We start from the raw sequence: 25,605 nt of genomic DNA, 5'->3' as shown, positions 1-25,605 counted from the left end.
TAGGGCTGTGGGCTGAGAGCGCGGACTGGCCCTGACTCAGGTGCTCACAGACGCCCTCTCTTGGCTGCTTTGGGGAGGACAGGCTATGAGGGGTGCGGGGGAGGGGGTGGGTGGACCTGGCCAACAAAAATGGGAGCTGGACCAGGTTGGGGCAGGAATGAAGATGGACAGACGGACTGGGGATGAAGCCACTGGAGACGAAGGAGCCTGTACTCATCCTCGTGACCACGGCCGTGGCAGTGGGTCTTGATCCACGTTTGAGAGATGGCCCTCCTTGGCACACGTGCCTGGGACTGCAAACGTGCCCACGGCTGCGAGGGCCCACGAGGGCTGCCAGGAGCTAGACACCATGCTCCGTCCAGGGGGCAGTGGCGGCCCAGTCCCGGCCGACTGGCCAGAGCAGGTTTGTTTGAACGAGGAGACGTTTGGGAGAACTGGGAAAACCTTGAAGACAGACTGGACCAGGGTTTCCCGCCACGGGGCTGCCAGCTTTCGGGGCTGGGTCACTCTGCGGGGCATCCTGGGCACTGGCAGGGGGCGTGGAGGACAGTCGAGCAGCATTTCCGGCCCCCACCCACTCGATGCCAGGAGCACCCCAGGTCGTGACAACCACAGATGTCCCCAGACGTGGCCCAGTGGCCCCTGGGGGGCAGAGTCGCCTCCCAGATGAGGCCCTCCGCTTTGCCCGTTCTGGCACTTCCTAAGTGGAACCGTGTGGTTTCAGAATGAGTCGGCTCCTCCTCATTACCTCCACCTCCGGCAGTGGGTCGCTGTTGAAAGAATTACTTCTTTCTCCATAGCTGGGAAACTTCCGTGGAGAAAGTTCTCTGCAATTCGGATTACCCCACGGTACAGTTTGTTGAGGAAAAGCAGTGAAAATGGCCAGCCTTCCCCCCTTTCTTTACTGTGGCATCACGGGCTGCTTCACCAGCACCCTCCATGGGTCGAATAGGGAGTCTTTATGTTTGAATACGTGGATTAAGAGGACATTTTCCAATCTGACAAGTTTATTTCATGGATGCTTTATTTGTCATTATTTTGGGCCACCTGGAGGGCCCCTTGAGTTGGCTCCGAGTCCCCATGATTCTCCCTGAGGCTCCTCGGTGGAAAGGGGAGGTTCCCTAATTTCTGGAGAGGCTCGATGTCCCGGGCAGGGCTGGCGATCTTCAGCTTTGCATCGTGTGGCTTGAACGTAGCATGTCACTTGTCCTTCGAGTTTCCACCACCCACCTGTGAACCTCCTGAAGGATGGGACCTGGCTGATGTCTTTGCTGCTGAACCCCAAGTTCAGTGCCTGCCGCTCCACAGTAGGCGCTCAGCCTGAGTAAGGCTCAGTGCGGGGTCCCAGGCCCCGAGGGCAGGAGGGGCAGGGTCTGCAGGGAGGAAGGTCTTGGGGCCAGGCCTTGGGGTCACAGCAGCGTCTGGGCAGCTCTGGTTTTCTACATCCACCCCCTGTGGATAAGAATCAGCGTGCACACCCATGCTTAAGGCACTGGGCGGAGTGCAGGTGAAGGTATGAGCTGCTGCGTGTGAAAACTAGATGTGCTGCTTGCCTTGGGCCCTGGGAGCAGCCCTCTACCCGCCCCTCCAGGTACTTCCCTTTGCCGAGGGATCTGCCCTCTCCACGGGGCCCTGCCTGCTTGCCCAGACACGCCAGGACTCTGCCAGATGTCCTTGGCCTGGATTACAAAGATGCTTTCACTTCTAAGGGCAGAGGTCTGGGATTCCCGGAAGGCTGGGGGATGTCCCGGACATCGGCAGGGTGGTTTCAGAGTGCTGCTGGTTTAGGGTTAGTCTTTGCAAACCCGCCTCTGGTGGGAGAATAGGAAGAATCTGTTTTGCTAAAAAATGCAGGGTTTTATTTTGCTGCCACAAAGTGTCCCATGTCTTTGTTTTTTGTTCAGTTTTTTAAATGTCAGCATGAAATGATTCTTCCATGATGTCTCTTCCCCAGCCGAGTGGAGCGCTACCCGCTTTTGTAAATAAAGTTTTATTGGCACACAGCCATACCCATCATTTACATTTTGCCTAAGGCTGCTTCTGCAGGGCAGTGGTAGAGCTGAGAATCGAGGCGAAGTACTGCCTTCGAAGCCCCAAAATGCAGACTCTGTCCCTGTGCGGGACTTGCCGTCCCTGGGTACAGTGTTTTTCCAGACTTTGATCATGTTTACAGAGACAGCTGACTTCCCAACTGGAGGCTTACCTTGATTGTGCAGTGGGGTCGACAGCTGCCCGTGGAATTTGACCGCTTTATTTTCCACTGTCTCTGGTTTCCGGAACAGTGCCTGACCCCTAGGCGATGCGCAAATATGTGGCTAAAATGGAGATTTCACTTAATCGGCAGAACAGCTCTGCCGTTCACATCTGACCAGAGCGTCTCTCTCACGTTATCTTGGTCTTGCGTTTACATTCCCTGGACTGTTTGTTTGATAGCCTTCTTTAAATCAACTTTGCCAGATTCTTTTAGAAAGGAAACTTTCTCACTATAAATATAAATAAAAAGCCGCATCGTCTGCTGTAGATAATAAAAATAGCTCAATATTCATTTGCGTGCCTTTTTTTTGAGGAGAGGGTAGTCCAAATTTCACACTTCAGGCAGCTCTGACTTAGCGGTCGTAGAGAAGGGGAAACTGAGGCTTACTGGCAAAACCGCTTCTGGATAGACCAGGCAGGGGGTAGCAAACATTTTGTTAACGGGCAGGTGGTAAATAGTTTTGGCTTTTTGGGCCTTACGGTCTCCGTTGCGACTTCTCAGCGCTGCCATCGTAGCATAAAAGCCTAGGCAGCAGGTAAATGAATGGGTGTGACTGCGTGCCCGTAAAACTTTATTTATAAAGGCAAGTGGCGTTCGGCCCGCGGGCCGTAGTTTGCAGCCCCCACTACGGAGCATCACGAAGCCCGTGAGTCTGGATTCGAACGCAGCTCAGGTTACTTAGAAAGCTCAAACTTATAACCACTCCATGAAGGTTTCAGAGCAGAAGGCCAAAACGATCGAGGTAGGCAGTCTTCCATCGTGTGGCCTTGTAGCTTCGTGAGCACTTTCTGGACGAGGTGGTGCTGACCTAACTGCTATTAAGACAGTTAATAAGAGTGTGAGTGCAGCGCCTAGAACATTGTGAAAGATTGGCCGCTCTTACTACGTGCCAGGCGCCAACACGGGGTCGGCCTGTGTTTTCTCCGTAAAGGACCAGATTATAAGTATTTTAGCCTCCAGGGACCGAGAGGCCACGTACTCCACTACTGCACTTTGAAAGCAGCCAAAGACAACATGTAATGGGTGCGCACGGCTGTAGTGTCAGCTCGTACCAAACTGCAAGCAGGCCGGACGGGCCGCGGGGCTGTGGTCCGCAGACCCTCCTGCTCATCTGAAGGCTGTTACTCCTGAGAAGTTTGGTTCCCATCATACCCACTGTGCAGATGGGGAAGCCGAGGCAGGGAACCCTCCACTCAATGCGAAGCCTCGAAGCTTGCGAGCGCCGGACCCACAGAAACCTGGGCAATCAATGCCACACGCTGCAGCAGGCCCCGAGGCAGCCCGAGCGGCGAGCTCGGCCTGCGTCCCGGCCTTCACGATGCTTCCCCGCATCACCCCCACCCTACCCCCCCGCAGCCCACGTCGCCACCTCCCTGGAGGGCTTCGACATCGCCTCGGTGCAGCAGCAGAAGCAGGAGCAGAGCTACTTCGTGCGTCTGGGCTCCCTGTCCGGGCGCCTGCGCCAGCGGGCCTACGAGCACTCGCTGGGCAAACTGCAGCACACCAGGCAGAGGGCCCGGGATGCCTTGCTGCAGCTGGAGCAGGCGCTCAGCCTGGTGAGGCCTGGCAGGGGGGTGGGGGGCACGCGCTCTCCCGAATCCTCCCCAAACCTAGCGGCCGGTCGCTCACCATTCTGCATGTCCGCCGGGGCTGGCTCGTGGGCTGCGGGGGCTGAATGAGTTTACAAGGGCCGCCACACCAAGTCCCACAGTCTGGGTGGCTGGAAGTCCGAGATGAAGGTGTGGGCAGGGTTGGTTCCCCCGAGGCCCGTCTCGTTAGTGGGTAGATGCCGCCTTCTCCCGGTGCTCTCACGGGGTCGTGCCTCTGTGCGTGTCTATGTCCCATCTCCTTATGAGGACCCCGGTCATACTGGATTAAGGCCCACGCCAGTGACCTCATTTTATCTTGCTTGCCTCTTTAACGACTTGATCACCAAACATGTTACATTCTGAGGTCCTGGGGTACACCTCAGCCCATGACAGGTTGGCTGGGGGCTGAGCCCCGTGCGGGCTCCTCCTGCAGCAGGCTAGCTCAGGGTCTTGCCCTGGGCTTAGTCTGAGCACGTTTTCTTTCTTTCTTTTGCTTAAAGTCAGTTTCATCGAGGTAATTTACATACAATGAAAATCACTCTTTTTTAAGGGCATCGTTTGAAGAGTTTTATAACTATAAATGCATATTATATCACTACCACAAAAATCGAGATTTGGAATATTTCCATCACCCCAAAACGTTCCCCCTGCCTCTTTGCGGTCAAATCTCCCCGCCCCAGGATTTTATTTTTCTGTTCTTTAAAGAGCTAAATTCCTATTATTTTCTCTCTCTCTGCTAAGTATATCTCCTTTCTTTTTTTAAACAAATATTTACTGTGGTAAACTACACATAACAGAATTTACCGCCTTCACCGTTTGTAAGCACAGCTCGGTGACACTAAGCACACGCACGTTGCTGTGCCACCGTCCCCACCATCATCTCCAGAACTTTCTCATCGTCCCAAACTGACCCTCTGTCCCCATCAAACAGTCACTCCCCTCCCCTCCCCTCACCCCCACCATCTACTTCCTGTCTCTAAGGATCTGACTCCCCTGGGGACCTCCTGTGAGTGGGGATCACACAGTGTTTGTCCTTCTGTACCTGGCTTATTTCACTGAGCATCAGGTTCTAGGATTCATCTACACCGTAGCGGGTGCCAGCATGTCCTTCCTTTTCAAGGCTGAATAACATTCTCTCGCAAACCTCTTTAAGCCTCTGCTGCTGTTCTGTCTGCTTCTGTTCATGGGCCACAGCCAGGCACGTGGCCAGGCCCAGTGTGTAAGGGGAGGGAGAGAAGCAAACTAAATGGGCCGAGCTGCAGAAAGTTTGTGGCCGCTTCTTGGCCACAGAAACCACGACAAAATGGTGTTTGAAAACAGCACCCCCCTCTCCTTCCCGCCCCTTATCTCAGATAAAAGGAGGACTCCCAGGCCCCTGGAGCCCGCTCCCTGGGATGCTTGGGGGTGGGCAGGGGCTCTGCTGCCCTAGCACTGAGGCAGCCTCTCTCTGTCTCTCTTGCTTCAGATGGAAACCGTCAAGCAGGGAGTTGATCAGAAGCTGGTGGAGGGCCAAGAGAAACTACACCAGATGTGGCTCACCTGGAACCAGAAGCAGCTCCAGGGCACGGAGGGGGACCCCGGGAAGCCAGAGGTAGCCATGGTGGGGGGAGGGGAGCGTGGGGTGCCGGGGTCCTGGCTTCCTCCTCCACACCTCTGCTCGATGCACCGACCAACCTGCCGGGCACGCTTCCCCTAACCTCGCTTCCCATTAACTGCCCTCGAGACTCGCTGACGCCTCCTCCAGGAAGCCTGCCTAGGGGGTATGGGTGTCACCTCTGAACCTGGGGTACTTGAGAGTGACGTGTCCCAACCTGCCAAATTCTAAGCTATGTCCGAAGTCACCTCGAGTCTTAAAACTCTTAAAACTGTCTCGACCCCACCCCGGTGTCCCCATCATATACCCACCTGGTTCTAGCGGTTTCTGGCTTTCCCTGGCCCCTCCAGCCTGCCCCAGGCATCCCCCCTGCACCCCGCTCTGACCCTGCCGCCTGTAGCGTCGCTCGTGTCTCGGCTCTCAGTGCATCAACACCCCACACAACCTCATGCCTCGTGTGTAGGATGCCCCCAGTCTCGGTCTGCCTACCATTAGAGCTGCTCAGCTTAACCTCTCTGGGCCGTAGCTCTCGTGGGTGTGAGCGGCATTTCCCCGGTGGCTAATGAAGCCGAACGTCTTTTCACGTGCCTCTTGGCCGTCTGCACATCTTCCTTGGAGAAATGTCTGTGCCCTTTTTTTTTTTCGGTCTGATTGGTGTACTCCTCACAGCTCAGTACTCAGAGAGCCAGTGTTGCAAGCCATCGTGCTGGGCGGCCTCCCCCAGTGGGAGGGTTTCTGAAGGTCGGCGGAAGAACCCTACTTCCTTTTTCCCAGCTTTGGATCTGGTTTCCCCCAAAGCAGTGGTCCTCGTCACCCCCTCCCCACTGTCCCTTCTCCGCAGGTCGAGTCCCAGACGCTTGCCATGTTCCGTGACATCACCCAGCAGCTGCAGGCCACCTGCGCCTCGCTGGGCTCCAGCATCCAGGGGTTGCCCACCTACGTGAAGGACCAGGCACAGCAGGCTCACCGCCAGGTGGAAGACCTCCAGGCCGCCTTCGCCGGCATCCACTCCTTCCAGGACCTGTCCAGCAGCATCGTGGCGCAGAGCCGCGAGCAGGTCACTAGGGCCCAGGAGGCCCTTGACCACGTGGTCCAGTATGTGGCCCAGAACACACCCCTCATGTGGCTGGTGGGACCCTTTGCTCCCAGCATCACTGAGAAGGCCCCAGAAGAGAAGAAGTAGAGAGACAGGAAGGGGGCTCGGGGCTCCGTCCCTCCCCAGGGGACCAGCAGCTGCACTGGACCCCTTGTCCCTCAGCTCTTCTCAGCTACCACCTTACGAAGCTGGGGTCCTCCAGACGGACCAATCTCCCTCCCCCGTTCGAGAAAGCGCGTTCTGAGCCTCACCTCATCAATCATTAGTGCGAGGCTTCTGGAAATTTTTTTTCTAGAAGGTTCTAAAGAATTTGTTTTTCTTTCTTGAAAGCCAGGAAAGTAGTTTTTCTATCCCACTTCTTTTTTTACCTTAAGAGCCCCAGACATCGATCTTTAGTTACTGGACTTGGACTTTGGTCTGTGAAGCGGGCCTCTGGGGACAGGGTAGGCAGCAGGGGCTGGGCCTGCCCGGCAGGCCATCACGCCTGGAGCGTCAGCGTTGCCTTAATAAATTTCCCCTGCAGCGAAGCGCAGGCCGTGTACGCGTGTGTGTTCCCAGCAGCCAAACACGTCGGGGGCGCCTTGTGGCTGTCTCGGCCCCACCCTTGCTCTGCTCACGGGGATGTGAAAAGTTCAGGACTGGACCTGCTACGAACTTGAAGTTCGCACGCAGCGCCTCGGACGAGGCCCCGTGTTAGTCGTCGGCGACGCGCTCGCCACACTTGCTGGGCCTCAGGTCCTCGAACTTGGTCCTGGGCGTTGCGGACGAGAGCGGGGCCCGAGGGCCTTTCACCCCCTCCCGGCCCGTGTGCCCAGTCTTGCCCCGCGCCATGTCATAGCTGTGTGTCCGAAGAGGGAAGCCTGCTGCTTTTTCTGTAGTGGGACTTCCTAGGTGTGTGTGGGGGGGAAACAGCATAACAGGCTGGCCCCCCAAAATATCCACATCCTAATCCCCCGGCCCTTCCACGGTTAAGGGGACTTTACAGATGGGATTCAGTGAAGGATCTGCAGGTGGGAGGTGAGCCTGGATCACCCCGGTGGGCCGGGTGTCATCACAAGGGTCTTTACAGAAGAGAGAGCCTGGAGGGCGAGGGTCGGAGACAAAGGGTTCGGCCACCAGCCAAGGATACAGGTGCCTTTAGAAGCCAAAAAAGGCAGGAAACAGATCTTCCCCTAAAGGTTCCGGAAGGCCCCTGCTGTCACCTGACTGGCCTGGTGAGACTCGCTTCAGACTTCCAACCTCCGCAACAGCGAGATGACGCGTGTGCACGTTCCCGGCGCCTGAGTTGGCACCATCGGTCACGGCGGCGGTGGCCGCATTCAAGCCGAATCCTCTTGGTGCTGCTCTGGGCCAGGGCTGGCTCACACACCCCCCGCTTCTAATCGTCTCAGCCGTGCAGTGCAGGTCAGGTGTCCTCACTTTACCAATGAAGAAACAGAAGCTCACAGCCAGGGAGGGGCGCTGCCTACTCTCAGCCTCGTCTGCGATGCCACAAATCTGCCCATTCCGTTATTGCATGTCCCCGATGGCCAGGGGTCCTGTGCTCCTCGGGGCTGGCCGAGTGACGCCGGATTCCAGCTCGGTGATGGGACATAAGTCTACCGGCCAGCGCCCTGGTGTGGGACCCCGGGCAGGGGCCTTTGCATCTGCCCCTGTGTCGCCATCTGAGATCTGGCTCTAGCGTCTTATAGTGCAAAGGTTGCATGGGTCGTGCATTGAAAGAGCCTGCTACTTAGGGTATCTCAGGTCTGTCCTCCTTGGCACAATGGGCATTTGGCCAGGTCGTTCTCTGGGAGGAGGGGTGTCCTAGGTACCGTGGGGGTATCGAGCAGCATCCCTGGCCCCCATTCACTCAATGCTTAGAGAACCCCTCCCCAGTGATGACAACCACAGAGGTCCCCATACGTTCCCCAGTATCCTCGGGGGGCAGAATCACCGCCAGGTGAGACCACTGAGTTCGCTAGTATCTCAAACTCTCATTTTCCTGCCTTTTAAGTGAGCCACTGTGCTTCCCCAAACGGGGCCGTTGATACGGCAGGGAACATATCGTGCCTAACGATACATAGGCTGGAACTGGCCATCGTGGTGAGTCAGGTGCTAATCTGAGCACTTGGTAGACGGAGGCCCCGTCCTTGTCTCAAGCCTCTGGGTAGTTGCTACTGATCGTCCCCTTTTACAGATGGGGGAACTGAGGCAGCTAGAAATCAAATGATTCGCTCTAAAGCCTCCCGATCGGGAAGCGGTAGCCCCGGGCCTCAGACCCAGGCGGGCTGGCGCCAGAGCCCACGAGGGCCCAGCAAGTGAGTCGGGGTCCTTGTCTTTCTGTATGTCCCCCAACTCCCTGGAGGAGCTTGGCTGACCCGCCTCCCTCTCTGCCCATCATCGCCCCCCTCTGCAGAACGAGATAGTTAGCGATGGCCGCGTAACAAGTTAGCACGAACCCACTGGCTGTGAACACATTTTTCCACGTTATTTCATAAAGTCGACTGTACCGTGACAGATGGCAGCATCCATTCTGCTTTTTTTTGCATTTGTCCCTGTTCCGACGGATGAGATTGCAGACTTTTCTTAATAAAAAGAAGAATGTCAGCGGCTCTGGGGAAATCCCCTGTCGTAAAGGGTGGGGTGGAAAGAGAGAGGGTCTTCTCTTTTGTGCAGCCCGTGGCCCACAAAGCGTAAAATACTTACCATCCAATCCTTCACAGAAAAAGTCGGCCAGCCTCTGCTCGAGACCACCATTCTGTGCTTCCCGTTCCATCTTACTGCTTAGACGCACATATTTCTCCCAGTATTTAAAAGCCGTGACGTGTTTTGCTGCAGTGGCTATAAAGACCATCAATGAGCCACACGTACGATGCTGAGGCTAAGGATGTGGGCACGTCTCTAGCCGTAGGACAGTGGCAGTGCTGGGGCTGGGGGCGGCAGATGTTCAGTGCTGGAACGGTGGGCTGGACCAGCATGGTGTCCGTTCCCAACTGAGGCACAGAAGTGAGCTTACCCCCCAGGCCCACTAGAGAGCCGAAACGATCTTCCGTGCTTTCTCCTGGGGGGGTTCCGAGTCTAATGGGCAAGGATTTACAAAGCCTTTTCGCAAAAGCAACACGTGGGATACTCCCCAGTGTCTCAGCAGCCCTGTTATTGGGTTCGTACCCATGCTAAATCTGAGCAGATGTTCACGGCAGCTTGATTCGGAACAGCTCCCAACTGGAACACTACCCAAGTGCACATCCAGAGAAGCGAAGTGGGCAGTCACTCTGTGGAATATTATGTAACAAGGAACAAGGATAAATTACCGGTATTTGTAATTACGTGGAGGAAACTCACAGGCATGATCGCGAGTGAAACGTCAATGAAGTTTCAAGACAGATGGAACTAAACTATCATGAGAGAAGTCTGAATAGCAGTCGGCCAGGGGCTAATGAAGGGGCCAGCGGGACTCCTGGGGCCTGGAAATGATCTGGGTGGTGGCTACGAAGAGTACGTGCTTTTGCAAAAGTCCACTGAGCTGTCCGTTTAAGATTTATGCACTTTAGCACCTATGAATTATACTTCAAATGCAAATTTTAGAAGTGAAAGTAACATTCGGTGGTGGACGGGGGAAGTGAGCCCTTTGTTCACTTCTGGTGGGAGTGCAAACAGGGAGCGCTGGTCTGGAGAATGATGGCCAATATTTAGCAAGAGCGAGAATGCATCTTCTCCACGTGGGAGAAGTCCCAGAAGTTTCCCTTCTCGAGAGCTACCCTACAGAAACCCTGTGGGCAGATGCTGATATCTCCACGTCACAAAGGGAAACCGAGGCACAACTCACAGGGCTCGCCCTCGGCCCCACCTCGCAGCTGGTAAGTGTCAGGGTAAGGATTCAAACCCAGCACTCGGGCTTCCGCTCACCCCGTACTGTGTTCCTGACTTGTCAGGTAATGATGCCTGTTCGGGGGAACAGTGAAGCAGCCGGCACATCCCACGACGGGGGACTCAATAAATCGTGACACAGTCATGCTTAGACATAACCCGCTTAAAAAATGGTTATTAATGTCCCCCAATACTTTTTAATGAAAAAAAAATGGGGTTACATATATTGGATTAGAAACATGTTAAGAGACATTGATAGAATAAAGCTAAATACACCATCCATGTCAAGTCGGCGGACTACAGCCATTGTCCGGCCCGCCGCCTGGTTTTGTAAATAAAGTTTTACTGACACAACACAGCCGTGATCATTTCTTGATATATCACCTATGACCCCTTTCAAGCTGCAACTGTAGCACGGAGTGGTTGTAACAACGATATTTACTATCTGGTCCTTTACAGAAAAAAAGTTTGCTGACTTCTGGCGGATGTCAGAAAAAAAGCCAAACCAGACTGAAGAATACTAAATGTCACATTCACGGATTCATGTACACGTGTGCAGGACTGAAAAAAATGGGCACCCACGTGGAGAGCTATTCTCCCCGGCACAGGAGGACGAGAGGTTGGATAGGATCATAGACCTAAACTGGAAGGTTGTCCTTGTCTTGTTGAAGAAGTGAGCGGGGCAACCACACCTGTCTGCAGGTGGTTAAATGTATCCATCTGCAGCCGAGGGTTTCCCACGGAAGCCAGGATGCTCCATTCTGTTCTTTTTCTCCGCGTCTCAGTTTTTTCACCTATAAAATGGACACGTTCTAACCTACCTGGAAAGGTTGAGACACAGATCAGAGCCCCCGCCCCCAGATGTTTGGCATTGGGACAGGCACGTAAAATCATTGATGGTGAGGCAGGCGGGGAGAGAGGCATGGGATGGTGGGTTTAATGCCCTCTCCCCGTCCAGCACTGGAGTCCCCAAAGGCAGGGACCACTTCTTTCATGCTCCCTGACGTATCCCCAGACCCTAGACATGTCTGGTACACAGTAGGTGCTCAATAAAATGTCTCCCTCACTGGAGACAGGCACTAAGTAAGGGCCCGGAGCGGGGAGGGTGCATCTCCCTCCTGTGAACCTTTAAGCAAACTTTGGCCTATGATCCATGAACCTCTTGGGGGACCCGATGATGGAATTCGGGGTGCCCATGAACTAACCGATGGGAAGAAATGCACATCTTCCTTTTCGCTGACTCTAACCGGTATTTACCATTTCCTTAATTATGAACGAAGGCAACGGCAGGACTTGTGACTTTATCCCCAGTTGAAAACCACAGGTATTTTCATATCAAATCACGTTGCTGCAGATGGCCCCGAGTAGAGCTGACACTCAGCATGAGTACATTGCTGTGGTTATTAGATCTTGTTAGTTCATATGGCGATAAAGGTATATATATATCCCTAAGAGATGTCTGTTGTTTCAATATAGCTCTATTTCAAAAGTATTTTTAAAGCGATTGCCTTACAAGTATTTTTTTAAAGTTTTTCAAATGGTGGTACAATACACTGAAAACTCACCATCTCAACCACTGTTAAGTGCACAGCTCAGCGGCATTAAGTACACGCACGTTGCTGTGCCACCGTCCCCACTGTCCCCACCGTCCATCTCCAGAGCGTTCTCACCTTCCAGAACTGACCCTCTGTCCCCATCACACGCTCACTCCCCTCCCTCCCCCAGCCCCTGGCTCCACCATCTGCTTCCTGTCTCTATGGATCTTGACTCCTCTGGGACACCCCCCATGAGTGGGATCACACAGCATTTGTCCATTTGTCCTGATTGGCTCACTTCACAGAGCGTAATGTCCCCAAGTTTCATCTACGTGGTAGCAGGGGTCAGAACTTCCTTTTTAAGGTTGAACAATACCTAGTCCTCTGAATGGATACAACATCATGGCATTTTGTTTATCCATTCGCCCAACGATGGATCGCTAATTTGTTTTTTAAAAAATATTTTAATAAATGCTTTTCCACGCCATGTCCTTGTCAGCGCCTGTATTTAGTTTCTGCACCCACAAGTAGTATTTTGAGAGGAGGCACCTCTATTCTCCAGGCTAAAGGGGCCCAGACAAAGGCACTAATAATTTCATGGGCCCCCTCCTCCATTAAAAAAATAATAAAAATTACATTTTACCACTGCCTTGTTATAAAGACGAATATAATCCAGGCTGGATACTATTCCTTTTTGTTTCTGATTTGAAAAGAAACGAAACATCTTCGCGGGCCCCTAGAGGTACGATGGGCGCTGGCTACTGCGTCTTACCCACGCCCCGTGGGTGTGTCCACCTGGGTCCGGGACGCCCGGAAGGTTAGGACCCCTGTCAGTTCTAAAGCGTCGCGTTGGCGACTTCGAGAGATGCCATCTTGCTGTCCCTCTTCCCACCACGTGGGTTTCCCCAGCCCGCCGTGCCCGCCGTGCGTGGCCACATTCTCCTCCCTCCCATTTCCAGGCGTCCAGCCCATGATCGCAGCCCCTAATTCTACTTCCTGGATAGCACCAATCGCTCATGGAAATGACCCCCTCCCGTTAAACCGTGGTCCCCTTCTCTCCAGACCGCATGCCTGCTTCCCGCAGGCTTTGTCCCTCTGTCCCCAGCAAGGTTTCCAGAGCGTGGCGCGGCGCACGGGAGGCGCCCGAATCTGCTGGCTGGGGGGGGGCGGGGGGGCGGGGGCGCGCGGCGCGGAGGAGGGCGGCGCTGCGGGGCGTCTCGGGGACTTTCCCCGTCCCGCTGGGCAGGCGTGACTTCACCCCGGTTCCTCCCCGCCCGCGGGCACCGCGGAAGAGGCAGGCGGAGTCCCGGAGGCGGAGCCGCCCGCACCACCTCCAGGCCGGGCCGCGAAGACGCCAGGACTCGGCCCCACCAGCCGGGGTAAGTACGGAGGGGCGCGGGCTGGAGCCGGGGCGCCTGCAGGTAGCGGGGCGCCCCGCGGCTCCTCGCCGGGGTTCGAGGCCCGCCGCCCCGGCCGCCGGAGCCTCTGGCGTCCGCGCGCTGTGTGCCGGGTGCCGCTCAAGGCTCCAGTTGCCCTCGCCGGTGACCCGGGCCCTCGCCAACGCCCCCACACCCCGAATTCCTTCCCAAGCCCTCCATTTCTTTCCGGGTTTCCGATTTCTCCGCAAGTCTGGCAGAGTTCTCGGCCCCGGGCCCCTGTTCCTCCTGGGCCGGGAGCGCCGCCCCCGCTGCCTCCACAGCCCCTCCCCTGAGCCCCTTCGGGGCCCTGGGTCCCCACCTTTCCCTGGGGCCTCCGGGCAGTCGTCCAGGCACACTCCCCTGCCCACGCCCCACCCCCTACCTTCTCTCTCCTTGCGGCTAAGGCAGAGAGGGCCTTAGGGAACGCAACCCCACAGTGAAACTGCCTGGGCCTGTTTCCTCCCCTGACGGAGGGGCACCCGTTCATTCTTCAGCAAGTGTTTATGGAGCACCCGCTGTGTGCAGGAGACACTGTTCAGTATGCTGGGCACACGGGAGGGACCAAGTACTGCCCTCCAAGACAACCAGCAAAACCTGTGAATGCTCACAGCGATGTGTGCAAAATGCAGAGGGCGGATATCCCGCGGCTCACCCGGTGGCTTGGCCTCAGGATTCCACAGATCCAGGTGAGGGAACATGCCTGCGCATAGTAGGTGCTCCATCAACGCTTGTTGACTACATACCCCTTCAGTTTTCCATATTTGTTCAGAGGCAGTCTGGCTATGTTTTGCTTTCTAGGTCTCGTAACATTTCTTTATTAGCCAAAAAGAATGAATTGTGCCCCTACTATGTGCCAGTCCTGGTGGGGGCAGATTAGACTTCTTGTCTTGTTGGGTAGAGGGGATTCAAACAGGAAACATCTTTTGAGCACTTACTGTGTGCCAGGTGCTGTTCTATTTGTCGATTTATTCAGTCAGTATGAAGCCCCTACTGGGTGCCAGTCACCAGAGGTACAGCTGTGAATAAGACAGACGAACATCCCTGTTTTCGTGGTGCTTCAGTAGGAAGCACTGCGTATTCAACAGGGAGCGAGGAAACTCCATAGTGTCAGGTGGCGAGAAGTGGAAAAAAAAAAAACCGGGGAGTGTAGGTGAATGGGGTTCAATGTTAAGCAGGGCGGCAAGGTCGGACCTTGACAAGGAGGTGACATTCGAGCCCGAGAGCCGAAGAGGATGAGGGAGCCAGCCTTGTGGCTATCTGGGGCTGTTCTAGGCTGCAGGACCGGCAGGTACAAAGTCCCTGAGGCAGGATCCAGTATGTTTAAAGAAGGTGTGGCTGGATCCGAGGGAGTCGGGGGAAGTGGGAGGAGGTGAAGGGAGGGAGATAAGGAGGGAGGACTGCAGGGAGGACTTTTTCAAATGAATCATGCCTAAAACAACTCTCAATTACTCCCTCCTGACCCCAAACCAGCTCCTCCCACATTGTCCCAGTCTCGAGCATTCACGCCAAAAGCCCAAGTGCCCTGCTTGCCTCCTCCAGTCTCCAAATTATCCACAGATCCAACATTCCCATCCTTCCTCACCTGGATCACCACCTGGTCCAGGCCCCGTCCTTGCTTGCCTGAACCAGCGGTCACCTCTACCTCAGTCCCCAGCTCCCCTGCTCGTCTTTGCCCTCAACAGTCTGTCCTCTCTGCAGTAGCCCCTCCGGCCTGTGAGCCCCCTGAGTCGGGTCCTGACCCTCCTCTGTCCATCGCCCTTCAGGGCTCCCACCTCCCTGAGGGTAAAACCTCAAGTCCTCCTCTGGCCCACAAGGCCCTGCTCGACGTGCCCCGCCCCCTCCCTGCCCTCCCTCTCACTCTGCTCCAGCCACACAGGCCTCCTCGCTGTTCCTCCAGCGCTCCAGGCACGGTCCTGCCCCAGGGCCTTTGCATGGGCTGTTCCCACTTCCTAGAACTCTCTTCCCTCAGATGACCCTATGGGTCAGTCTCTCCCTGTTTTATGTCTTGTTGAAATCTCTCTTCTCGTTGAGGCCTTCCCGACCACGGCGTTTAAAAGTGCAAACTCTCGCCCCCAATTCTGGGCATTTGTGGACCCCGTTTCCCCCATTATGTTTCTCCATGACATTCATCAGTGCATTATACTGAGAATTTCACTCATTTACTTGTTGATTTCCTGTCCCCCACACGAGAAAGTCAGCTCCATCGTTCGGGTCTCTGCCATGCCCCTCCCTGTTCTCAAACAGCCGGACAGTGAATGACCCCCGTGCGTCTCGCCCCCAGCCCCTCTCCTCTGCTCTCGTCTGCTGTCTGCTCGATCATGCCCCCTGGTGCCTCCACCACCTGACACCGGCTCTCCCCATGCCCTCTACCCCGCATCTGACTTCCTGGAATTGCTGACCTTGGCCCCCTGGCCCCAGGATACCACGTGATATCTGCCCAAAACAAATTAAAAAAAAAAAAATTTGAATCATTTATACAACAAGGTCTGGGATTTATCAGCAAATGGGGATCAATCAAAGAATTAACTCTTGGTCTGGACCGGGGTCCCTCAGCGTCAGCTCTTGGCAGCGTTTGGGGCCCGATCGTCCCCTGTGGGGGCCATGCTGGGCCCTACAGGGCGTGGAACAGCCTCTCTGGCCTCCACCCAGCATTTGTGACAACCAGAAGTGTCCCCAGACATTGCCTAGTTCCCCCCGGGGGGGACAGAGTTGTCCCAGCTGTGAAGTGCTGCTCTAGCCTGCAAGGTCTCACCCCAGGTGGGTACTAGGATGGTTACTAGGGCGGGACAGGCAGAAGGCCTCAGCCCCACCCAGCTGATGGGCAGATGCAGAGCTCTTGGCCCCTTGGGATGGCCCTAAGGCCGTGTTTCTCCCAAGTCTGAACATGACTTGCTTTGAGCACCTGGTGACTTAAATTATGGAGTCTGGGATGCCCTCCCTCTTGGAAAGGCCTCCTCTGTCCCTGTTTTCTCTGCGTACAGGGGGAAGATGTGAGTACTGGCCTCGTGCATTCATTCATTCAGCAAATGTGTGCGTTAGGGACCTGTTCTGTGGTTCCGTGACCCTCTGATGCCCACCGTCAGAAGGCAAAAGGTTCGGCACACAAGAAAAGTCTGCCCAGTGGCGAATTCTGTTGTGGGAGAAACAGGGTAGGAGAGAGACTGGTAATGGGGAGCTGGGGTGGCCGTGCCGCTGTACCTCAGAGCTGAGCGGTGAGAGTAAGGTCGCTGAGGCAAAGGTCTGGGGCTAAGACGCTCCACGCCTGCAAAGAGCCTGCAGTGGAAATCGGCATGACGTTTTTTGAGAACTGGAAAGAGGAAGAAATAGCCTCCAAATGGCTTGGCAGCTCTGTTAGGCATAGAGCCAGCAGGCAGCGATGGTTAGCGCACCGTACTAACAATGCTACTTATATCGGTTAGCTATCACTGCGTAACAAATCACCCCAGAACTCTGTGGCTGAAAATCAATAAACCTTTATGATTGCACACAGAGTCTGGGAACAGATAGCGGGGTGGTTCTGTCTCAGAGCCTCTCATGAGGTCACAGTTAAGTTCTCGGCTGTGGCTGGAGTCGCTGAGAATCCTTCACGTAGCTGGTGGCAGGAGGCCACAGTTCCTCTCCGTGTGGGCCTCTTCAGAGGGCTGCTTGCAACATGGCTTACAACACGGCGTGACAGAGACAGAGAATGACCAAGAAGAAAGCCAGTGCATTTTATAACCTGATGTCACGAGTGACACCCCATCACATATTCTCTCGGTGGCACCATGTTGAAAGGACTACCCAAGGCTGTGAAGACCAGTTGTGGGGGCACTGGGACCTCCCAGGAGGCCGACTGTTTCCCTTTCAAATGTGTATTGAGCACCTACTGACTTCCGGTCGACGGCTTCGGAACATTCCACGCATTGACACAGCCCCGAAGCGGTCCCCTATGTGGGCTTGCTATCATCCTAACAGGCTGTGTAGTCTTGTGGTTAGGCACATGACCTCTGGAGCCAGATTGCTTGGGTTCGAATCCCAGCTCTGTCTTTCACTGGCTGTGTGACTTTGGGCAAGTGCCTTCACGTCTCTGACCCACTTTCTTCATCTGCAAATGGGGAAAATAGTAGTGTCTACCTCTTGGGTGACACCAGGTACCTGTCAGCTGCTATCCTCTTGCAGAGAAGGAAACTGAGGTTGGGGGAAGTGACACGTCTTGCCCAAGGTCCCCCTGCTACGACAGGTCATGGCGACCTTGGAAAGCAGGCGGTGGGGGCGAGGGTGGGTGGTCTCTGGGCCGCCCCCTTCTGGTGGTAACTGTGCGTTTCCGGCTTTCTGCAGGTCTGCTCCAGCATTCCCCATGAGACAGGGGACCGTGAGCCGGTAGGCGACACCGGACCTGCGGGAAGGCGGGCGGTGCAGAACATGCCTCCGCCAGCCAGAGTTTCTGCCGCCGTCGGAGGCCACACCCACCCGTGTCCATGGCCTGCACTGGCCCGTCGCTCTCCGGCGCCTTTGACCTTCTAGATGCGGCAGGCCAGGACAAGCTCCTGTCTCTTCAGCGCAAGCTGAAGGCCCTGCGCCCAGGCTGTCGGGGAGCAGACCTCCTGCACGCCATGGTGCTCCTGACGCTGGGCCAGGAGGCGGCGGCCAGGGTCTCCCTGGAGGCCCTCAGGGCAGATGCGGCGGCCCGGCTCGTGGCCCACCAGTGGGCCGGCATGGACAGCAGTGCCGAGGCCCCGGAGGAGCCCCCAGACGTGTCCTGGGCCGTGGCCCAGGTGTACCACCTGCTCGCTGAGGAGCGGCTGTGCCCGGCCCCGATGCGGGACGTGGCCTACCAGGCAGCCCTCCGGGCTTTCGGCTCCAGCGATGACCCCCGGCTCGGGGAGCTCCAGGAGGAGGCCCGAAACCGGTGCGGGGGGCACATCGTCGGGGACCCCGGGGAGTTCCGGCCCCTCCGCTCTGATCTGGGCTGCCTCCCGCCATCCTCGCCTTCGCCCTCTGGGACGCGCAGCCTGCCTCGGCCCATCGAGGGCCCGTCGGGCTGGAGCAGAGGGCGCTCTCTGAGATCCACCGGCAGCCTGGCCTCCCTGGCCAGCAGCTTAGATATTAGCCAGTCGCCCACCATGGCTGTCCTCAGCCAGCCCCGCAGCCCCTGCAGGCCCAGCAAACTGGGTGATGAGCCCCCGGCCAGCCCGGCGTGCGGGCCTGTGCCCATGGGCTGCCAGGAGCCCGAGGAGATGAGCTGGCCCCCGTCGGAGAGGACAGCCAACATCCCGGAGTCACCAAACAGCCCCGTCCTCCCGCTTCCTGAGGTGGCCCCAGACGCAAGCCCTGCTGGCCCGTCCGAGCCATGTGAGGCTCCAGACACCGGCACCCACTACCCAGTGGAGTGCACGGAAGTGTCGCCAGCCCCCCAGTCTCTCCCCGTGCCCTCCACAGACGCCTGCCCTGTCAAGGACCAGAAGCCACTACAACTTCCCACAGAAGACACGACCCTCCCGACAGCCCAGCCATACGTATCGGCTCCCTCGGCCACGAAGACGTCCCCTCCCGACCCTTCTGCATCGACCCCTGGTCCCGCCCGCTTGGCCTCCCCAAACCTGCGTCCCCCTCCTCTCGAGTTAGAGTCGTCGGAGAAGAAATTTTACAGCTTTGTGGTCTTGCACGCCAAGGCGGATGAGCACATCGCCCTGCGCGTCCGAGATAAGCTTGAGGCCCTGGGCGTGCCCGACGGGGCGACCTTCTGCGAGGACTTCGAGGTGCCCGGGCGCGGTGAGCTGAGCTGCCTGCAAGATGCCATAGACCACTCAGCCTTCACCATCCTGCTGCTCACTGCCAACTTCGACTGTCGCCTGAGCCTGCACAAAGTGGGCCATTCACTGATGAACAGCCTCATGCAGCACGGGCGGCAAGACTGTGTGGTCCCTTTCCTGCCCCTGGAGAGTTCCCTGGCCCAGCTCAGCCCTGACACTAGCAGCCTGCTCGCCAGCCTGGTGTGGCTGGACGAGCACTCTCGGATCTTCACCAGGAAGGTGGCCAGCACCTTCAAGCCCCAGAAGCTGCGGGCCTATAAGGCCACCTGGAAGAAGGAACAGGATGTCCGCGCCTTGCGGGAGCAGCGCCAGCACCTGGAGGTTGAGCGGCAGCAGGCAGCCGCGTTGAACGCCGCGTACTCAGCCCACCTCCAGGCCTACCTATCCTGGCAGGCGCAGATGGAGAAGCTCCAGGCAGCTTTTGGGAACCACATGACATTTGGGAGTCAGCTGCCCCCTGGGGCTTCGGTGCCCTATGGAAGCCAAGGGCCCTTGGGAGCACAGCTACCTTTTCCTACCTGGCCTGGCCATCAGCCGTCACCCCTGCCTCCATGGCTGGCTGACAGCCCCCCACCGGCCTTCCCGCAGCCCCCAGCCTTCTCGCAGGCTTCACCTGTGACCCCTCAGAGCCCTGGGCTGCAGCCCCTCATAATCCACCATGCACAAATGGTGCAGCTGGGGCTCAACAACCATATGTGGAACCAGAGAGGGACCCAGGCACCTGAGGACAAGACACAGGATGCAGAATGACCAAGTGACAGAGCCCGATGACCCTGACCTCAGGCCCCCTTTGAAGACACCCCCCTTCCCCCCATCTCCAGGGGGAGCAGTGGAACATGGGTCACCTGCTGTTTTCAGGACATTGCTGGGGCACCTTCACGTCTTAGGAAATTGTGTGATATGGGCCCCATGACTTTCTGGCCCTCGAGAGGCCAGACTCTCTCCCTCCTCCCTCCTTCTCTGTCTCTGTCTCTGTCTCTGTCTCTCTGGATGGTGGTGGTGGGGAATGGGCTGGGGGATATTAGTACGCTGTTTTAATTATAATAAATATTTATTGAATGCTTCTCTAACGCCGTTCTCCTCTGGGAGACCTCCGCTCTGCGATTTAGTGAGAGAAAAATGTGGCTACTTCTCGAAAAAGGGAACTGGAAGAGCAGCTCTCCTCTGCCCCTGCAGGCATGGACGGGAAGTTGCACGCATTCGCTCACTTCATTGGCCAGAACATAGTCACATGGCTCCTCTCCCGCTGCAAGGCCACCTGGGAAATGCAGTCTTCCAAGGGGCCACGTGCTTTGCGTAAAGTGGTTCTAATGCCAGCGGAGGTGGGCAGAGAAGACACTGGGGGATATTGAGCAGTTTCTCCTGCAGTTTTTTTTTTTTTTGGGGTGGGTGGTCTGGGGTGGCAGGTCTTGCTTTGTTGCCCCCACCAAAGCTGGGCTCAGATCCCACCGCGTGGTTTTGGGCAAGTGTCTTCACCATTCTGAGCCTCTGCTTTCTCATGTGAGAAATGGGTTTATAATTTCAGAGTCATCAGCACGTCAGAAGCGATGGTCTGAGGGCTCATAAACTGCATGTGCCTGGCAGGGAGGGATTCATCTTTTCTTGAGAAGCAAAACAGAATTAATTAGGTCGAGCACTTACCACTTGTCGATTCTGGAAGCTTTAAATATCTAAACATATGTTAATCTCCCAAAATGAACTTTCGAGGTAGAAGCTTCTATGGTTGGGCCCATTTTACACATGAGGAAAACGGAGGCTCAAAAAGGTGAATTCTGCTCCGGAAAGTCCTGTGAATCAGAAGTGGGAGATGATAATCGAAGACTTCCAACGGAGGAAATGACAGGGCCCAAGGCGGACGAATTTGGGTGGGCCGAGCCAGCCAGCCGAAGGCTCCCTCCACCCAGCTGCCTGATTTGAGCACTGACTGCGTGCCCTTTCCTCCAGTGCCCGCCAGTCCAAAGGGCAGGCCTGGTGTGAGTCACCCAGGCTGCTCTGTGCCACTTGCAGTTTTAGTGGCTGACTCAGGTTTTGTTTGGGGCTCTGCTCCCTCCCTCCCGCCCTCCCAGCCATGATGAAGTGAAACCTGGGGAGGAAAGCTGAGATTAGATTCCAGCCAAACTGAAGTGAAACCCGACACCAGATTCCATGGCGGGATGGGGTGTGGTAGGGCGGGGTCCTGGAGACCAAGGATTTGAGTCTAGAGCTAGCTGCGAATTTACTGGGCAGTGGCAGTGAACAGGCCATTGACTCATCTGCCCAACATTTCCAGTGCCTACAGTGTGCCTGGATTTTCCCAGGCACTGGGGTGTCATAGCGGGGAACGTGATCGTCCCTCGCTCTCTCTTCAGTTGGAGATGCAGGAAAGGGAGCAGTGAATAAGTCATCAAATGAGGAAGCAAGACAATTTCAGAAAGTGAAGAGACTTTGGAAGAAATTAACTGGGCGAGGTGATGGGAGTGTCTCAGGAGGGAGAACTTTGGCCCAGGTGCCAGGGGGGCCTCTCCGGTGGTGCTGGGGCCAAGCCCTGGCAGAAGAGGAACTGGCCATGGAAAGAACTGGGTGGGACGGGGTGAGGAGGATCTGGGCAGAGGAAACAGCCCGTGCAAAGGCCGTGGGGCAGGACTGTGCCTGGCTTGTTGGAGGAACAGCGAGGAGAGGGCCGTGTGGCTGGAGCGGAGTGAGCCAGGGGGAGAGAGAGGGGACAGGGCAGGTTGTGCAGGGCCTTGTGGGCCACGCGGAGGACTTGTGCTTCCCCACCCAGGGAGGGGGAGCCCTGGAGGGCTGTGGGGACCTAACTCAGGTGCTACAGAGAGGACTGACTGCGGGGGTGAGGGCGGGAGCTAGGGGACTAGGGCAGATGAGCGCGTTTCATCCTCCCAACAGCCCAGAAGCTGGAGACTGTCATTGTCCCCAATTTACAGATGAGGAAACTGAGGCCCAGGGTGGTAAAGTCACTTCTCCGAGGTCACACAGCATGTAAGTAGCCTTCGAGGGCAGGAGACGGAGCTGGGCATCTCTCTACTGGATTCTGGCCCATAAGCAGCCTCGATTTTTCAATTCTTTGAAATATTCTTTATTTCTTTATTTGTTAATTAGCGATTTCTCCGCCACACCCTGTCCCCCCTGGGAATGCTGGGACAGACCTGTCTTGGTGACTGCAGTGTTTTCAGAAGCCAGGACAGGGCATGGCACACAATTACGAGGTGATCAGGGCTGTGACGGGGACATGTAGGAGGCTGTTGGAGCCCAAAGGAGACCCTTGGCCAGCGGGGTGGGATTGAGGAGCTTCTAGAAGGAGGAAGTAAACAGACCTGAGGAATGAGCCAGGGGCTGGGAAAAGTGTTCCGGGAGGTGGGCAGAGCATGGCAAAAGCCTCTAGGGGAGACTGCCAGGACAAGGCAACCCTACGGGGCCACGAGTCCTGCTTCCGCAGCGCCTCCTGGTGGCCACCACCGGCCCGGAGGCCCCACGTGGGCCTGGGTGGAAGTCCCATGCCCCCTCTAGGCCAAAAGGAAAACTGTGAAATGTGAATAAATAACAGATGATTTGTTTTCAGAAGTCAAGAACTGTGTCCCTGCTTGGAACAACATCTTTCTGCGATAATTAGCTGCTTTGTAAATGTTCTCCCGCCCTGTGGGCCCAGAGGGGGTAGCCCTTTGCCGAGTGTCACACAGCACATGCCCGGCTGAGGCTCGGCTTGGGCAGAACACAGGGAGTGCGGGCTGCGTTCGAATTTCATATATCTACATCTCCACGCAACCTGGTTGGCCCATCGCCTGGCTAGACACAGAAGAGGTGACAGACCTCTCCCACCTCTCGGCCTCCCCCACAAACCAACGAGGCGCCGCACGAAACATGCCATCGAGAGATGCGTGTTTAAAATTATTGTCTGTTGGACGTCGAATACTTTCCCATGGTCCAGAATTCAAATGATCCCAAAGAGGAATCGGGGTAAAGCTGCCGGCCCTTCCGGGTCCCCAGCCACCCAGTCCTCCTGCCCAGAGACCCTCGTGGGACAGATCTGTATCCCATCCCTGCTCCCTGAAGCAGTCGTGAGGGTGGGTAGCCCTGTAGCCTGTCCTCTCCAGCTGCCTGTCGTCTCCCCAGACCGTCTGGCCCATGGAGGGCCCCACAACCCAAAGTTCCCCTCCCCTTCCCCCCATTCCACTCCACTCCAGCCACGGGGGCCTCCAAGCTGTTCCTCCCACACGCCAGACACTGTCCTGCCCCAGGGCCTTTGCACAGGCCGTGCCCGCTGCCTGGGGCGCCCTTCCACCAGACACCTACATAGCTCCCTCCTCACCTCCTCCAGGTCTTTGCTCAAAAGTCACCCTCTCAATGGGGGCTTCTCTGAGCACCCCATTTAAAATTCACTTACGATCACACCCACCAGTTCGCCCAGCGCTGCCCCACTTTTCCGTAACGCTTAGCGCTTGGGGACAAAATAAGTCACTGCTTGTCACAGAGGCGGCCATCCCCCTTCTCCGCGAGCAAGAGCTTTGTTCGTTGACTTCCTGCTGGATCCCAGTGCCCGGCCTAACGGCAGGCGCTCGGTGACGGATCAGAAATGCTGCTCGAGCCTGACTTTAAACAGCCTCTTGGTTCCACATCCCCTCGCTGCCTGTGGGCAGGCAGTTCATTCATCCCATTATCTGCGCATTCATTTATTGAACAGTATATATTGAGCACCTACTGTATGCCCAGGGGGGATGGTTTCAGATTTAGGGGATGTGGTGTTGACTATGGCAGACTCTGTTCCTACATTCATGGGGCTCACAGCTCTGTGAGGGAGACAGACACCTCTCTGTGTGGTCAGAACCTGCGTGGTCCTGCGTGGGCCGGGGGTACGCAGGGGGTGCAGGGGCTGGTGTCGGGGAGGCTTCCTGGAGCGGGGTACTCCTGGGAGGAAAATGTATTCCAGGCAGAAGGGACTGCCTGTGCAAAGACCTCGGGGCAGGAGGGCGCTTGGTGCCTCCGAGGGATGGAGAGGGGGCAGCGGGCTGACCCGGGTGGAGGGCCTGGGTCCCCCGGGGCCTGGAGAACAGGATAGATATACTTCGTTTATCACAGGGACTCAGGTGCAGCGATAGCGTTCACTGCCACCAGGAGGTGTTGTCGGACAGTGTTTCCAGACTCTCTCCCCGCCAACATGGGGTGGGGGTTCCTCCCAAGAGAGCCCCTGGGGGCACGGACCCCCAGAGAGTGCCAAGTTCCAAGCCATGCCAACAGCCCCCCTCCACAAATAACACAGCGGCTGTATAAATCTCCCTGTTAACTGGGTCTTTGGAAATCCGCAGTGTAATGCTGTTGAGGACCACAGCCCAGAGAGAGGGCAGACACAGACCTCAGGCCCCAAAGTGAGCCTAGCCCCACCCCCCCGCGGCCGCCCAGCCGCCTCAGCCCCTCCTCCCAGCCGCGGGTGTTCCTGGGTGGGGGTTTTTATTTTTAACCTGCTCAGAGGACACGGCCTTTTTATAGCCCGGGGAAGCACCCAGGGTTTCCAATTTCTGAGGGAAGTTAAGAAAAAAAAGTTTTCTTCCCAAGAAAAGGAGCCACCCAAACTCCCCCTTTCCCAAGGCTCCCCTGGGGTCCCTCAGAGAGCTCAGTGGGCCCCGTGCCCGTCCCCACCGTGTAAACTGCATCCCCCTTCTCTGCTGGCACCTGGGCGCTGGAGTGTGCCAGGCTCACCCTTCCTGGGTCTCAGAAGCCACCAGGATGGGGGCGACGCTGTCTGGCACCCTCCCGCTCACTCCTGAACCTTGCTCACCTGCCTGACATCCTCACGCTCCCTGCCGGCCATCTGCCCTCTCGTTAATTTCTTTCCTAGTCCTTGAGTTGCCTGATATTTTTCTTCAAGGAGCCTTTAAAATGAACTCCCTTTTTCCCTGGAATTAGACAGCGGTGATGGTTACACAGCAGACCTCGCAACTACACTAAAAGCCACTGAATTGTACGCTTTATAAGGTGAATTTTATCTCAGGGGGAAAAAAAATTGTATAAAATACGACGAACTCGTCTTTCATTTTTCGTATTTGTTTTTAAACTTGGGTCACCTGCAGTATTAGTATCTGTGAACTCACATGTTCGGGGGACTAGCTATGCTTTGTTCCTTAAGAAAATGCAAATAAACAGATAACTAATTTTTTTTAAGTTCATCCATGTGTCGTTATGTACAAGTGGGCGTGCAGACAGTAGGTGGCCCGCTGAGCGCTTTGTGCCAGGCTGTTTTCATGGGCAAACTCACTCAACCCTCTACACAACGCTGGGGTGGCTACTGGAGTTACCCCACTTTACAGATGAGACCGAGGCTCAGGGAAAGCGGTGTTCCCAGCGTCACGTGGCCTGTGTCCTCGCCACTAACTCGCCCTGCCCAATGAACGTGCTCTTCTCTGAAAGAGGAACTTGCTAAATCAGACGATTGAGGGCAAGTTGGTGGCCTGAGGGCTGAATCCAGACCCCTCCCCCAACTGGGTGTTTC

At 56.2% G+C, this 25,605-nt stretch overlaps 2 protein-coding genes and 1 long non-coding RNA gene across 10 annotated transcripts in view; 2 read left to right on the top strand and 1 right to left on the bottom strand.

Annotated features, from left to right (window-relative positions):
• The window catches only part of PLIN3 (perilipin 3), a 15,370-nt gene extending 8,502 nt beyond the window's left edge, over positions 1-6,868 (top strand). For both annotated transcript variants that reach the window (XM_039878429.1, XM_039878430.1), the window contains exons 6-8: positions 3,611-3,810; positions 5,309-5,434; positions 6,279-6,868. In XM_039878429.1, the coding sequence (XP_039734363.1) occupies positions 3,611-3,810; positions 5,309-5,434; positions 6,279-6,620 (668 nt within the window). In that variant the 3' untranslated portion in view covers positions 6,621-6,868. The remainder of the gene's footprint in view (positions 1-3,610; positions 3,811-5,308; positions 5,435-6,278) is intronic.
• A 2,048-nt stretch (positions 6,869-8,916) lies between these two features.
• On the bottom strand, positions 8,917-14,466 carry LOC120615412 (uncharacterized). 3 transcript variants are annotated; one of them, XR_005656256.1, is made up of 3 exons: positions 14,271-14,466; positions 11,640-11,776; positions 8,917-11,176 (listed from the first exon to the last, which is right to left on the bottom strand). It is a non-coding gene; the product is annotated as an uncharacterized LOC120615412 (long non-coding RNA). The 3 variants fall into 3 exon arrangements; XR_005656258.1 differs by lacking the exon at positions 14,271-14,466 and adding an exon at positions 13,718-13,766; XR_005656257.1 differs by lacking the exon at positions 14,271-14,466 and adding an exon at positions 12,554-13,118.
• TICAM1 (TIR domain containing adaptor molecule 1) lies at positions 13,154-20,197 on the top strand. Of its 5 annotated transcripts, XM_039878426.1 has the most exons (4): positions 13,165-13,296; positions 13,830-14,021; positions 16,317-16,428; positions 17,653-20,197. In XM_039878426.1, the coding sequence occupies exon 4, from the start codon at positions 17,793-17,795 to the stop codon at positions 19,875-19,877; it is 2,085 nt and encodes a 694-aa protein (XP_039734360.1). In that variant the 5' UTR covers positions 13,165-13,296; positions 13,830-14,021; positions 16,317-16,428; positions 17,653-17,792; the 3' UTR covers positions 19,878-20,197. The 5 variants fall into 5 exon arrangements, with proteins under 5 accessions (XP_039734358.1, XP_039734360.1, XP_039734357.1 ...); XM_039878423.1 differs by lacking the exon at positions 16,317-16,428; XM_039878425.1 differs by lacking the exon at positions 16,317-16,428 and having other exon boundaries at positions 13,180-13,296; positions 13,861-14,021.
• The last annotated feature ends 5,408 nt before the right edge of the window (positions 20,198-25,605 follow it).

This window comes from Pteropus medius, unplaced genomic scaffold (genome assembly GCF_902729225.1).
Source record: "Pteropus medius unplaced genomic scaffold, Ma_sr-lr_union100, whole genome shotgun sequence".
NCBI lineage: Eukaryota > Metazoa > Chordata > Mammalia > Chiroptera > Pteropodidae > Pteropus > Pteropus medius.
Note: the sequence above shows the minus strand (reverse complement) of the source record. Positions and strands in the feature narration are given on the sequence as shown.

Coding starts and splice junctions, on each gene's coding strand:
- TICAM1 (XM_039878424.1), top strand. CDS start 17,793: ATGGCCTGCACTGGCCCGTCGCTCTCCGGCGCCTTTGACCTTCTAGAT.